The sequence below is a fragment of the Mustela putorius genome, unplaced genomic scaffold (assembly GCF_011764305.1).
Source record: "Mustela putorius furo isolate JIRA1106 unplaced genomic scaffold, ASM1176430v1.1 tig00003858_pilon_pilon_pilon, whole genome shotgun sequence".
In the NCBI taxonomy this organism is placed as follows: domain Eukaryota; kingdom Metazoa; phylum Chordata; class Mammalia; order Carnivora; family Mustelidae; genus Mustela; species Mustela putorius.
This window is the reverse complement of record NW_025422010.1, coordinates 49,120,151-49,132,611: the sequence shown is the minus strand read 5'-3', so window position 1 is coordinate 49,132,611 and position 12,461 is coordinate 49,120,151. Positions and strand designations below refer to the sequence as shown.

The following is a 12,461-nucleotide window of genomic DNA, read 5'->3' as shown; positions in this document are numbered from 1 at the left end:
GGATGCCGAGGTCGCCTGATGCCTGGACTCTTTCAGGGGGTCTGTGTACTTCACCGACTGATCTGGGTCTCAGAGAAGAGCCTCATACAGGCGAAATACCATGGGGCTTGCCCATCAAGAACGTGAACATGACTTTTTTTTTAGAAAAGATTTTATTTATTTATTTGACAGACAGAGATCACAAGTAGGCAGAGAGGCAGGCAGAGAGAGAGGAGGAAGCAGGCTCCCCGCTGAGCAGAAAGCCCGATGCGGGGCTCGATCCTAGGACCCTGAGATCATGACCTGAGCTGAAAGCAGAGGCTTACCCACTGAGTCACCCAGGCACCCCAAGAACGTGAACATGAGAACACCTGCTCAAGTCGCTGGAAAGAAAGCCCAGCTCACTCAGGGGCGTCGTGCAGCATCGACAGAGCTGACCGGGGAAAGGCAAGGAGGGAGCAGAAGTGCTCCTTCTTGCATCAAAGCCTACTGGACGTTCTGGGCCCGGGTTGGGCATTCCTTTGTACTGGACTGACACCCTCCCCCACAGAGTGAGCACTCTGGGTGCTGCCTGGATGTCTTCCCACACCTGGTAGCCCTGGTTTGCCAGTTTGACGTCTGAGCCCTGGGTCAGGGCGTGACCTTCAGCAGGGAGCAGCTTGTGCGGGCGGGCGGTGGGGGGCGCTGCTGTTGGAGTATGGGGGGGCGGGTAGCCTTCCCATGGATGGGTCTTACAATTTAACCTGAGGACCAGCATGTAGAGAGAAGATCTTGTGGACGCCGAACATCCCCTTGCCTAACTGGCCCTCCTTCCCAGGGGTGCTCCCTGCCGTAAAGGAGTCACTCCCAATACAGGAAAAGTGAGGACACATTGCTTTGCTAAATGCTTTCTCTCTGACTTTTTCCTTCTTCATCTTTTTTTTTTTTTTTAAAGATTTTATTTATTCATTTGAGAGAGAGACAGAGAGAGCTGAAGCAGGGGGAGAAGCAGAGGGAGAAACAGGTTCCCTAATGAGCTGGGAACCCAACATGGGGCTCCATCCCAGGACCTGGAGATCACGACCTGAGCCGGAGGCAGATGCTTAACTGACTGAGCCACCCAGACGCCCCTCTTTCTTTCTTTTTAAAAATAAAAGAAAATATAGTACTTTTGAAAATGAAATATACTCCTCCCCTCCCGCACACAGAGACTGATGAAAGCAATTTGTTTCCACGTGAAAACTCTTTCTCTTGGAAGGTCGGACTTCCTCAGAGAAGGTGAGCTTCCCGGGCAATGTAAGCAAAAAGGCTGAAATGCTGCGCACCTGTTCTCTCCTCACAGGCGCATCGCGCTGAAGGCGACCTCCTCGCTCATCCCTGCCAGGATCTTCCGTTTGGGTTGGATTCTGTGTCTTTACCACACCCTTATCTTCAGACTCACGCTCTCTGGTCCAATCTCCAGGCTTCCTCAACACGGCTTCTCAACTTTAAAGATGCCCGGGAGTCACTGGAGACTCTGGGGCAGGCAGCCGTGGGTGAGTCCCCAGAAGCTGCATCTCTAATGAACTCACAGGTGATGCCAGTCCTGCTGGTCCACGTGCCACAGCCGACTCCCAAGCACACACCTGACTTCTAAATTCTCAGAGGAGCGCCCTGATGGCAAGGAAAACTCTGGAGCCAGGGGAGCCTGGATTCACAGCGGGGCTCCTCCCCCAGGGCCTTGGGACCCCAGGAAATTGCTTCACCCCTCAGAGCCCGTGTTCCTCATCCAACGGAAGGAACGACGCTGACCGCAGAGGTCCAAGAGGGCGTGGCAAGCGCTCCCTCCTCACCGTCCCTCTTACTGCATTGCCCCAGGAATCCTGAGGAAGCCGGCAGAATGGTTCTCATTTTAAATTTTTTTATTTTTTATTTTATTTTTAAAAAATTTTATTTATTTATTTGCCAGAGAGAAAGCACAGGCAGGCAGAGGCAGAGGGAGAAGCAGGCTCCCTGCGGAGCAAGGAGCCGGATGTGGGGCTCCATCCCGAGACTCTGGGATCATGACCTGAGCTGAAGGCAGAGGCTTAACCGATTGAGCCACCCAGGAGTCCTGAATTGTTTTCATTTTAAAATGAAATCAGTAGAGACCTAGATTGGGTAAGTCATTGACCTGAGGTCCCATTCCAAGTCTGATGCAGACCCAGGGTAAGAATCCAGTCCTTCCCTCTCTCCAAGTTTCCTTCCTTCCTTCCTTCCTTCTGTTCTCTTTCTTTCTAAGATTTATTTATTTGAGAAAGAGAGAGAGAGAGCATAAGCAGGGGGCAGGGAGAGGGAGAAGCAGGCTCCCCGCTGGGCAGGGAGCCTGATGCGGGACTTGATCCCAGGACCCCGGTACCATGACCTGAGCCGAAGGCAGACGCTTAACTGACTGAGCCACCCAGGCACCCCTCTCTCCGTCTTTCTCATCTACAGAAATAGCAACTACGCCGCTGTCACATTAGAGGGGATCTGTTCGCAGGGCAGCCTCTGGGGCTCCGCCACCAGACATTCTGGTTTTCACCGATGTGTGGCAGGGTTCTGGAATCTGTGCTTTTACAAACCTCCCTGGGCCCTCCTGAGACATGGGAACCAGCATGCCAGGTCACAGACTATTGTCCCCACCCCAGTCTCCTGGGACACCTGGTGCCAAACCTTCCTCGGGAGGATTCTGCATCAAAGGTGGTGCACGGTGATCTCCTGATAACAAGATCGGAGCAAGTATCCTCTACAAACGTTGGCTAGCCTCCTGCCTTGTCCTCTCTTTGGTCTTTCCTGAAAAGGCCCGGTGTCCCAGGTGGGTGACCTCGGCTGTGAGTGTGTGTGGGGGGGGCGTGTAGAGAGGAAAAGGGGCAGGAACAAGTTGGGTCTGTCAGGCAGATACAGGCTGCGGTCATCCTGGAACCTGCTGTCATCCCTTGACACCTGACCCCATGGGTGCAGTGTCTTCAGCCCTTCAAGGCACCTGCCCATCCCAAACCACAACTGGGTCCTCATCCCTGAGTCGTAGAACACAAGGGCTCTTGGCTAGCCCGGGGCTGTCACTGTTCATGTGGGGAGCTGGAGGCCCAGCAAGGTGAGCCTTAGTGGAAGCTGAAGGGTGGACCCTTGCCGAACCTCCTTGCCATGATATCTTGGAGCGGAATGTGGGGGTAGAGATGGAGATTCTCATCTTACAGTGGGTGAAGGTTCAGGGACTTGCTTATGGGGACACGACTGGCGCTGGAGTAAGAACATAGGCCCAGAGACCCCTTCCCAGCCTCCCTAGTGCCCCAGAAACCCGTGAAGTAAGAGGACGCCGACAGGGGTCAGACTCCTCGGCACCGCCTGCTCTGGCCCTGAAGTTTCTCACACTGTGGGGTTTTGTCCCATGAATCCAGGCACCTATTGGACAACCTCTTCTGTCTGGGCTGGATCACGCCCACTTGTTTTTGGAGAATTCAGCCCTGACCATTTGCTGCAGAATTAGTGCGGAAGGTCGCTCGGGCTCCTGCACAATGGCCTCAATTGATGGGAAAGGAAAATGTCTCATAGAAGCGAGCTCTACTCCCAAGACTTGAAATGAAAGACTTTGTAGTTTTACTTTTCTTGGGCAACTGACAGAGGGCAAGGCCAAAATGGACGAGGGCCTGGCAGTTCCTACGGACCCAAGTGCAGAGCCCAGTCGTGTGACCTGGGTGTGGTCCCCCGGCCTCCCTGTGCCTTCCTTTCCCAAGCGCTCACCGACCCCCGACACGGCTACCCAGGACCTCCCCACCTTGGTGATGGATTTGGCTTCATGGGCCTCTCCCTCTGTCTAGTACCGTGACTCTTAGTGTCCCAAACCAAAGGCAGATGCTCTTTTTCTCAGTGACACCTGTTCCTCTCTCCTCTGGCAGGCAGAAGAATTATGGAAATTTCGGCTGTTACCTGCAAGCTTAATATACACACCTGTGTTAATATACACAGCCCGTTCTGCCTGCAAAGTCCCACACTGGGCGGGTGCCTCTTTTGAGGACACCTATCCCACCTACCTAGTGGAGAGTGGAATCAGGGAGTTTCTTTTCCCTCCCAGACAAGACGCTTTGGGGTTGGAGCTCTGGGACCACCACCTCGCAAGGATCCTAGGGGGCGCTCCTGAGTTACGTGCTGGCGGAAGGTGGCACGGGGCAGGCAGGACCTGATTCGGTCTCCAGGGGGTGCCAACGTTCGCCTCCCCTGGCTTGTCCTTTTTTCTCTGATCTTTCAAATAGGATGTGTAAACCCCGGTCTCTCAGGTTTCTTCCCAGCGTGTTGCTTCTCTTTTCATGAGTTTTCAGGTCCTGTCCCTGTCCTCCAGGCACCCAGCAGCTCCTCCCACATCTGCCCTAGCCCTGCTTACCCTCCTCTGCTCCACCCAGCTCAGCACCTCCCCACCTCTCCAGCTTCCTGTGTGGGCCAGCGTGGCCCTGGAGTCCTGCAGAAATGGCCTTGGCCTTGCAACCCTCCTCCCTGGAAACCACAAGCACACAGGACAGAGAGGTCTTTGCAGAGGCCGGTGGGAAGGTGAGCTGCTGAGCTCCTGGAGAGGAGGGGAGTCCTGGCTCTGACAGCAAAACAGGACGCTTGGGGCTGGGCAAGGGGGAGCCACCTCCAGAGGGGACTCTGCAAGGAGCAGCAGTCTCTGGTGTAGGCAGAGAAGGAGCTATCTGCCCCTGGAAGGCCTGCTGCCCCCAGCTCCCCAGACTCCCCTCTGCCTGCTGGCTCATGCGGAGGGCGCCTGCTTTAGCTTATTCAGAGGGGTGGAACCCCTGCCAGACTGCCCTCCTTCCTCTTGGGAAAGGAGTCATTTAAAATTCTCTGCAGCAGGGGCGCCTGGGTGGCTCAGTGGGTTAAAGTCTCTGCCTTTGGCTCTGGTCATGATCCCAGGGTCCTGGGATCGAGCCCCACATCAGGTTCTCTGCTCAGCAGGGAGCCTGCTTCCCCCTCTCTCTCTCTGCCTGCCTCTCTGCCTACTTGTGATCTCTGTTGAATAAATAAATAAAATCTTAAAAAAAAAATAAATTCTCCGCGCAGCCGTCCTGCCCCTTAGTGTAAATGAGGAGAGGCTCCTAGAGCAGGCTTTGCGGGGGGGGGGGGGGGAGAGCAGAGGCTTACAGTAAGCAGGTGCCCCCAAGGGGGGTAGAGCTGCCCCACAATGGGAACTGAGGCAGACTAATTGCAAAATTGGCCCCAGTTCTTCCCTTCCCAATATTTACACCCCCAGCAATGTGACTCAAATACCCACCCCCATCCCCCAGCATGAGATGGTGTTTGCTTGTCTTTGCTGGGGATCTGGACTGGCCAGATGGTTTGCTTTAGCCAAAAGAATGTGGCCGAAGTGACAAGGTGGCAGTTCTGAGCCCAGGCCTCAAGAAGCCATGCGCTTTGCTCATGCTCTTGGAACTCTGCCTGTTGGCTACGCAACAAGGCCAGACCCACCCGGGTCAGCGGACTGCAGGTGCAGGAGGGAGTGGGGCTGAGACCACCCCAGCGGGGGGCCCCGAGCAGCCGAACCGCCCAGCTGATCCACAGACCACAGCAAAAATAAACATTGATGGCTTTATGCTCCTGGTTTTGTGGTTTCGCATTATGTAGCATTGTTGTGGTGATAGATACAGAAGCCAAGGGAAAAAACCTTGGCATTCCTGCCCAGGGAAAGTGAAATGTCGGATAAGAAGTCTCCACTTGAAATGGAGACCTGGTTCTCGGCTGCATGACCTTGAGTCTCCGTTTCCTCATCTACCTCATGCCTAAAATGGGGGTAGGAATGCCCACCACTGCAGACTTCAGGAGGCCAGGTGTAGCACTTGGAACACAGTAGGTGCTTAGTAAATGTAAATATTCTTTCTCCCTTCATAGAAAAGGAAGAAAAAAGGTGTATAAGAAGGTAAGGTTAGGGGCATCTGGGTAGCACAGTCAGTTAAGTGTCTGACTCTTGATTCCGGCTCCGGTCATGATCTCAGGACCATGAGATTGAGCCCTGAGCCAGGCTCTGCGCTCAGTGCAGAATCTGCTTAAGATTCCCTCTCCCTCTGCCCCTCCCCACCCATGCTCGCTCTCTCTCAAAAATAAATAAATCTTTAAAAAATTAGAAGTTAAGTTTAGGAATTCATAATTTCAAATGGTTTTCCAAGACTTACTCAATGGTAGATGTACTGCCCAGAGAGCTAATGGCAAATAAAAGGTTAAAGATATTTGTTTTCATTGTGAAGTTGTCTCATGGTCAATTCCCAGCCTCACAGGAAAGGTAAGACCATGATGTGTGGGGCGCCTGGGCGGCTCCGTGGGTTAAGCCTCTGCCTTGGGCTCAGGTCATGATATCGGGGTTCTGGGATCGAGCCCCGCATCAGGCTCTTTGCTCAGCAGGGAGCCTGCTTCCCCCTCCCCCGCCTGCCTCTCTGCCTACTTGTGATCTTTGTCAAATAGATAAATAAAATCTTAAAAAAAAAAAAAAAAAGACCATGATGTGTTTTCATGTATGTGTCAGAGATCCTAATAAGCTTGGGACCACTGCTGTTTCTTAACATCATGAATTTATTTCCAAATACATTCTATATATGATGGGTATTGTTAGCCCCTAATAAATAATGCAGAAGGGTCATGTTCTCCTTGCATTCAGTAAAAACTTTCCCTGAATAGTTCAATGTGATCTTGCCAGGGTGGGGGTATAGGAGGAAGTCATGGGGGTGTGCACTTGTCAACGGTCACTTGACCTCCAAGTATACGGGTTTGGAAAATCTGCTAAGGAGAATCAATGTCCTCTTTCAGATGGAGAGCCTGAAGCTGCCCACTTAGGAGGGCTTGTGCAAAGTGGGAGAGCGACTCTCTAGCAAGGACCGAACACACACACCAGGGCTGAGGGAACACACACACCAGGGCTGGAGCTGTGCTGGAAAAACCACCTGGGTTGTGCAGGAAAAACCAACGACAAACGTAAGTTCATATACATAGCTCCAACCTTGTTCCAAGAAACCTATGGGTTTTCCTTTTTAAGTTTTTATTTGAACTCCAGTGAGTTAACATACAGTGTGATATTAGTTTCAGGTGTACAATATATTGATCCAACACTTCCACGCACGACTCCGTGCTCATCACGACCAGAGCACCCCTGCATCCCCATCACATCCTCCTGCCCACCTCTCCCGGCAATCATTTCTGTAGTTAAGAGGCTATTTTTTGGTTTGCCTCTCTCTCTCCTTTTTCCCTTTGCTCCTTTGCTTTGTTTCTTAAATTCCACATATGAGTGAAATCAGACGCATGAAAAGATGCTCAACATCACTGATCCTCATGGAAATGCAAATCAAAACCACGATGAGATACCACCTCACACCTGTCAGGAGGGCTCAGATCGACAACACAAGGGGCAGCGAGTGTTGGCGAGGCTGCAGAGAAAGGGGGGCCCTACTGCACTGTTGGCCAGAAGGCAAACTGGTGCAGCCACGCAGGGAAACAGTATGGAGGTTCCTCAAAAAGTTGAAAATATTACTACCTTACGAGCTACCAACTGCACTACTAGGTATTTAATCAAAGGATACAAAAATACTCCTTCGAAAGGATGCTCACACCCCAGTGTTTACAGCGGCGTTATCCACAACAGACAAATGGAAACAGCCCAAGTGTCCACTGACCGAAGAATGGATAAAGAAGATGTGATGGATATACACAATGGAATATTACTCTGCCATAAAAAAGAATGAAATTTTGCCATTTGCAGTGACATGGATGGCCCTAGAGAGTATTATCCCAAGTGAAATAAGTCAGAGAGACCTGTGGGGTGCAGGGAAGAAGGAGATAGACTCCACTTACCTCCTTGCTCTGAGGAGGTCCAGGAGGGTCCCCTGTCTTTGGAACTAAGGATATGCAGATCTCCAAGAGCTTTGAAAGCAATAACAGGCTCCCCCACATTCAAAGAGGGAAGCAAGAATAGAGACGCTACATACTCTGATGGTACATATTTAATGTTCCAAAAGCCATCAATGCTGGGAAGTCTTAGCAATGCAGACTTCTCAGACCGCAAAGACTATGAGCTGGCACATTGCTGCAGGGACAGGGAGAAGAGGGGTCTGACGCACACGGCTGAGGGCTCCAGCTCTACACATTGTCCCCTGAGGGCCGGAGTGGCACAGACCTGTGAGGTGGGAGGGCTTGATGGGGGGGGGGGAGGGGTTGCAGGGGACATGAGCTCCTCAAATCACTGAATTATTGGGCGCCGTCTAAAATTTGGAAACTATAAACAGTTTGCACTTAAATGCTTTGCAGTTTTCCTTGCCTCCCTCTGATTCCTGACCTTGGTCCTGATCACTACAGAGCCAGTAAGGTGAACTTGGCCCCTGAGAGCTCAACTCTAACTTCACTCTGGTTTCTGCAAATGTCCCTGGCCTGAATCAGACGAGAAACTTAATGGCTTTATCTCCAGGTTGGGAGCTGGCTTTCCTCACGGATCAGATGCCAGTCCACTCAGACCGTGGAGCCAGTGACATCCAGACTGCCATCTATGGGAGAGGCCAAGAGCAGAGACAGGGAGGACCCGCCACACAAATGGACTCGGAGTCACTCTTGGCTGTTGGGTTCCAGCCTTCGAACTGGGAGTGCAGATAGAACCCTGGCGAGAAAACCCTCTAAACCATTTGGCAGATTTTCCTGGACAGGCCTGGCAGTCCAGGTTGAAGGACTACACGGCAGGGAGAAAGCTGTTCCCTGGCTTCTTAGAGCAAATATGAGGTGGGGATGGGGTAGTGGGGGTGGGGAAGGGTAGACAGAGAGAGAGGGAGAGAGAGGGAGAGAGAGGGAGCAGGGTGAGAAGCATCGACAGAGCACGGGGGCCGTGCCCACGTGAGCACACACAGACACCCCTTATTCAGGAGACCCCTCCAGAAGGAGTCATGTCCAAAATGCAGAAATGCCAGCAGTCCCAGAAGGTTTGGGGTCACCGCCGAGTACCTGAGCCACCCCTGCGGCTTCACTCCAGAGGTGGGGCAAATTTCTGTCCACCTGGGTATCCCTGCAGTACCCTCTTCCCGTCTGGAAACGTGGATGATACATGATAAATCTCTAGGGCGCTGGGGTGGCTCAGTGGATTAAGTTTCTGCTTTCGGCTCAAGGTCATGATCTCAGGTTTCTGGGATCGAGCCCTGCATCGGGCTCTCTGCTTTGGGGGGAGCCTGCTTCCCTTTCTCTCGGCCTGTCTCTCTGCCTACTTGTGATCTCTCTCTCTCTGTCAAATAATTAAAATCTTGAAAGAAAGAAAGAAAGGAAGGAAGGAAGGAAGGAAGGAAGGAAAGCCTCCACTTCGCCTCTATCCCGTGCCCCTGCCTTGGCTTGGGTGTTGGGAGGGTTATCATGACAAACGACAGAGCCACTCGCTGATGTCCATCTATTGTCAACTGAAAGGCAGTCAGCCAGCTGCCGCTCTTGTTTCCTGCACCTCAAAGACATTCTCTGAAGGAAACAGGTTTTATGTCCTGTCTTGTCTTTGACCTTCAATACAAAGGCACTGGAGGGGACTCAGGAAACAGGGGTCCTCGGATGCCTGACAACTTTTGTAGATAGCGGGAGAGCCAGAAAAAGGCCCAGGTGGCCCCAGAAGGTGAATCTTGGAAGGAGGGCGCCAGCCCTTGGCCCGTCCCGCAGCCCTGCGCTCCCCAGCTGCTCCTAAAAGCAGGTTCTGTGCCCCCCAGAGCTCGGGCGTGTGCACCTTCAGCTTCTGCTTCCCTTTTAGCAGAAGCTCTGAGTGCAGAAGGGACCAAGTTTCTAACAGCGGATGTTTCAGGACAGCTGGGGAAAACCACCGAGGGCCGGAACGGCAAGGCTTTAGAGACTACGCGGTCCCGTTCTTTATCCTGGATGGGGCAGTGTGAGGCTCTCAGACGGGCCACGCGTAGCCAACGACTGAGCACAGCTAGTCTGTGGGGAGCCCGGAGAAGCCAGATTCTCTCACTTCTACTCCAGTAGGACTTTCCTTTCCCAGCTGGCTATTAGAATAAATCTTTTGGGGGCACTTGGCCTTTGAAATGATAATTTCTGGTGATTAACTCTGCTGATGACAAAGGAAGAGCTTTCCTTCTGCAGCACGGCTGCATTCCTGCAGGCTATCTAGGAAGTGGAGAGTTGCTCAAACGAACACTTCATTCTGGGTAGAAACGTCTGGCTGAAAATGGCTAAGGGAGCCAGTGAAGCGGCTCCCAACTTCCCATTAAAATCATCTCAGAAAACCGAGAGCAGGAGGTAAAACTCGCCCAACTGAAAGCCAGGCCTGCAGTCGACCTGTATGAGGCCATCTCTGAGGAACGTTCAACTCAACACAAGGCCAGTGCAACTAGGCTGAAAAATAAGATCTGAATTGGAAAAACAAAACAAAACCCAAAACCTGTTTCCCCCAGTTGTTCAGAAATTCAAATCAAGCAGCCAGCACTTGTCCTGGTAGGTCCGTCCTGAAACAGTGCTTTCCACTCCCCTCACCTACTCATTGAGAACTGGAACTCTCAGGAAATGATCAGGGGAGACAACCTGGGGGCAGGGGGCGGAAGAGAAGCACCAGCAGTGGTAGGTCACAGCGTGGAAGGCTGAGTCTCCGAAGGTGCTCTAGGCGAGCCAGGACAGGAGGAGCGGTGCGGGATATGGGAACACGGGGGCTGGGGTGCGGGGCATGGGGACGGATGCACGGACGGTCTTTTCAGCAAGCAGAGCTGAATCCAAGGCGGTCCAGCAGAGCCAAACGAGAAGAAAGCTGGGCGGATGGTAGGAGCCGGGTAGGTGTGTCCGTTGGCCCTTCCGTGCCGGTCTCAGAGGGTGAGTCCACGGACCTCCAGGAAGGATGCCGTCAGGAAAACACACACCGTTTCTGTTAACCACATCGGGCCTGATGGGGTTTTTCTCATTTGAGAATGAATCAGAGGAAATTCTTCTGATAATATCTTATAGAAACTTAAAGAGTGTTTTAGAGTATCATGTGGTATCTCAATATGATGTAAAAGGAGATGGTTTCTATGAAACAAACAGAAAACGGTTAAGAAAACAGAACTCTCTAAGTAACAGTATGTAATTAAAGAAAAAAAAAAGTATGACGAGGTGAGAAAGATAAAAACTTGCAGGAGAATGAGAAATACACAGCACTGGAGGAAGCACAGAGCAACACTGACGGGGTAGTTGCAATGCTAGAATTTCTGTCAGTCCTTGCCTGTAGGGAGACATTCTCAGGTACAGATGGACTCAGAAAAGGGTGTCTACAGACGTGATGAAAAGAAAAATAACTGAAGACACACTCTAGCTTACTTGGTATATGATCAGAATTAAAAGCTCAAGAATGTTCTATTGCCCTCAAAAAAGAATTGGCTAACAGCCCCATGTGGCTATGAATACCCCTGAACTCAACCCAAACATCCGAAGGAATATCCTTACATGAACAAACGTCGCCTTGGGAAAGCCTACAGCAATGAACCTGTCTCCTTTTCCAACAGGATCTCAGTAATGTTTACAAACAAATAATGTCATTATTAATGTTTTTCATTATTTGAAGTATATAGTTTGAATAAAAAAAATCCTCTGGAGAAGTAGTTCCCTCTTTCCGAGTGAAACACCAGATTCATAAGTCCAGTTAAAAATGATTTCGGGGGGCACCTCGGTGGCTCAGTGGGTTAAAGCCTCTGCCTTTGGCTCGAGTCATGATCTCAGGGTCCTGGGATCAAGCCCTACGTCGGGTTCTCTGCTCGGCAGGGGGCCTGCTTCCTCCCCTCTCTCTGCCTGCCTCTGCCTACTTGTGATCTCTGTCAAATAAATAAATAAAATCTTAAAAACATACTTCATGTATGTCAAATAGACAAAAGAGAAAACAACTATGTCTACAACAAGAAGAAAAAAACTAGAAGGAAATGCCTCCGAGTGTTCAGGTGAGACCTGAAAGCACCAATACTGCCCAGTATTGTGCCGAGAATGTGATCGATGCAGTGAGAATAAGAAAAAAACAGATGAGGGAAAATTTAGACAGGAATGAAACTAATTAATGACAGATGTCTATATAATTTGAGTGCTCGTTGTTTGATAGGCATTATTTGGAAGGTATTAACTCATTTAATTTTTACAATCAACCTATGAGGGAGTTTGCAGTGAATGACACTGAGTCACAGAAAATAAAGCAAATTACTGAAGGTTATAGAGTGAGTAAAGGAGCTGGATACAAAGTCAGGTGGTCAGATTCCAGACTCCTTGTACCTAACAGCTACCCACACTGCTTCTAGTTATAACAGAACACTAATTATAAGTTAGTATGATTTGTTTTAAACCCAGAGAACCCAAGAGCCTTAATGCTGAAATTACTAGTAAACAGATAAACTATTAAAATTAATATGAACATTTAGCAAGGTTCATGGACTCAGTATCAGTAGACAAAAATCCTCTATAACATATCACACAGAAAATGAAAAATACCACTTATAACAGGATCAAAACATCAAGTATGTAGCACTAAATCTAATGATAGGTGTGCAAAA

At 50.6% G+C, this 12,461-nt stretch overlaps 1 protein-coding gene across 2 annotated transcripts in view; it reads right to left on the bottom strand.

Annotated features, from left to right (window-relative positions):
- ONECUT2 (one cut homeobox 2) overlaps positions 1–12,461 on the bottom strand; it is a 59,224-nt gene that overhangs the window by 15,818 nt on the left and 30,945 nt on the right. The window contains exon 2 of one of the 2 annotated variants that reach the window (XM_045065668.1): positions 9,350–10,959. The exons of the other annotated variant lie outside the window; for it this stretch is intronic. Coding sequence (XP_044921603.1) covers positions 10,913–10,959 — 47 coding nt within the window. The 3' untranslated portion in view covers positions 9,350–10,912. Of the gene's footprint in view, positions 1–9,349; positions 10,960–12,461 lie in introns of those variants that run through there. 2 annotated transcript variants of the gene reach the window in all.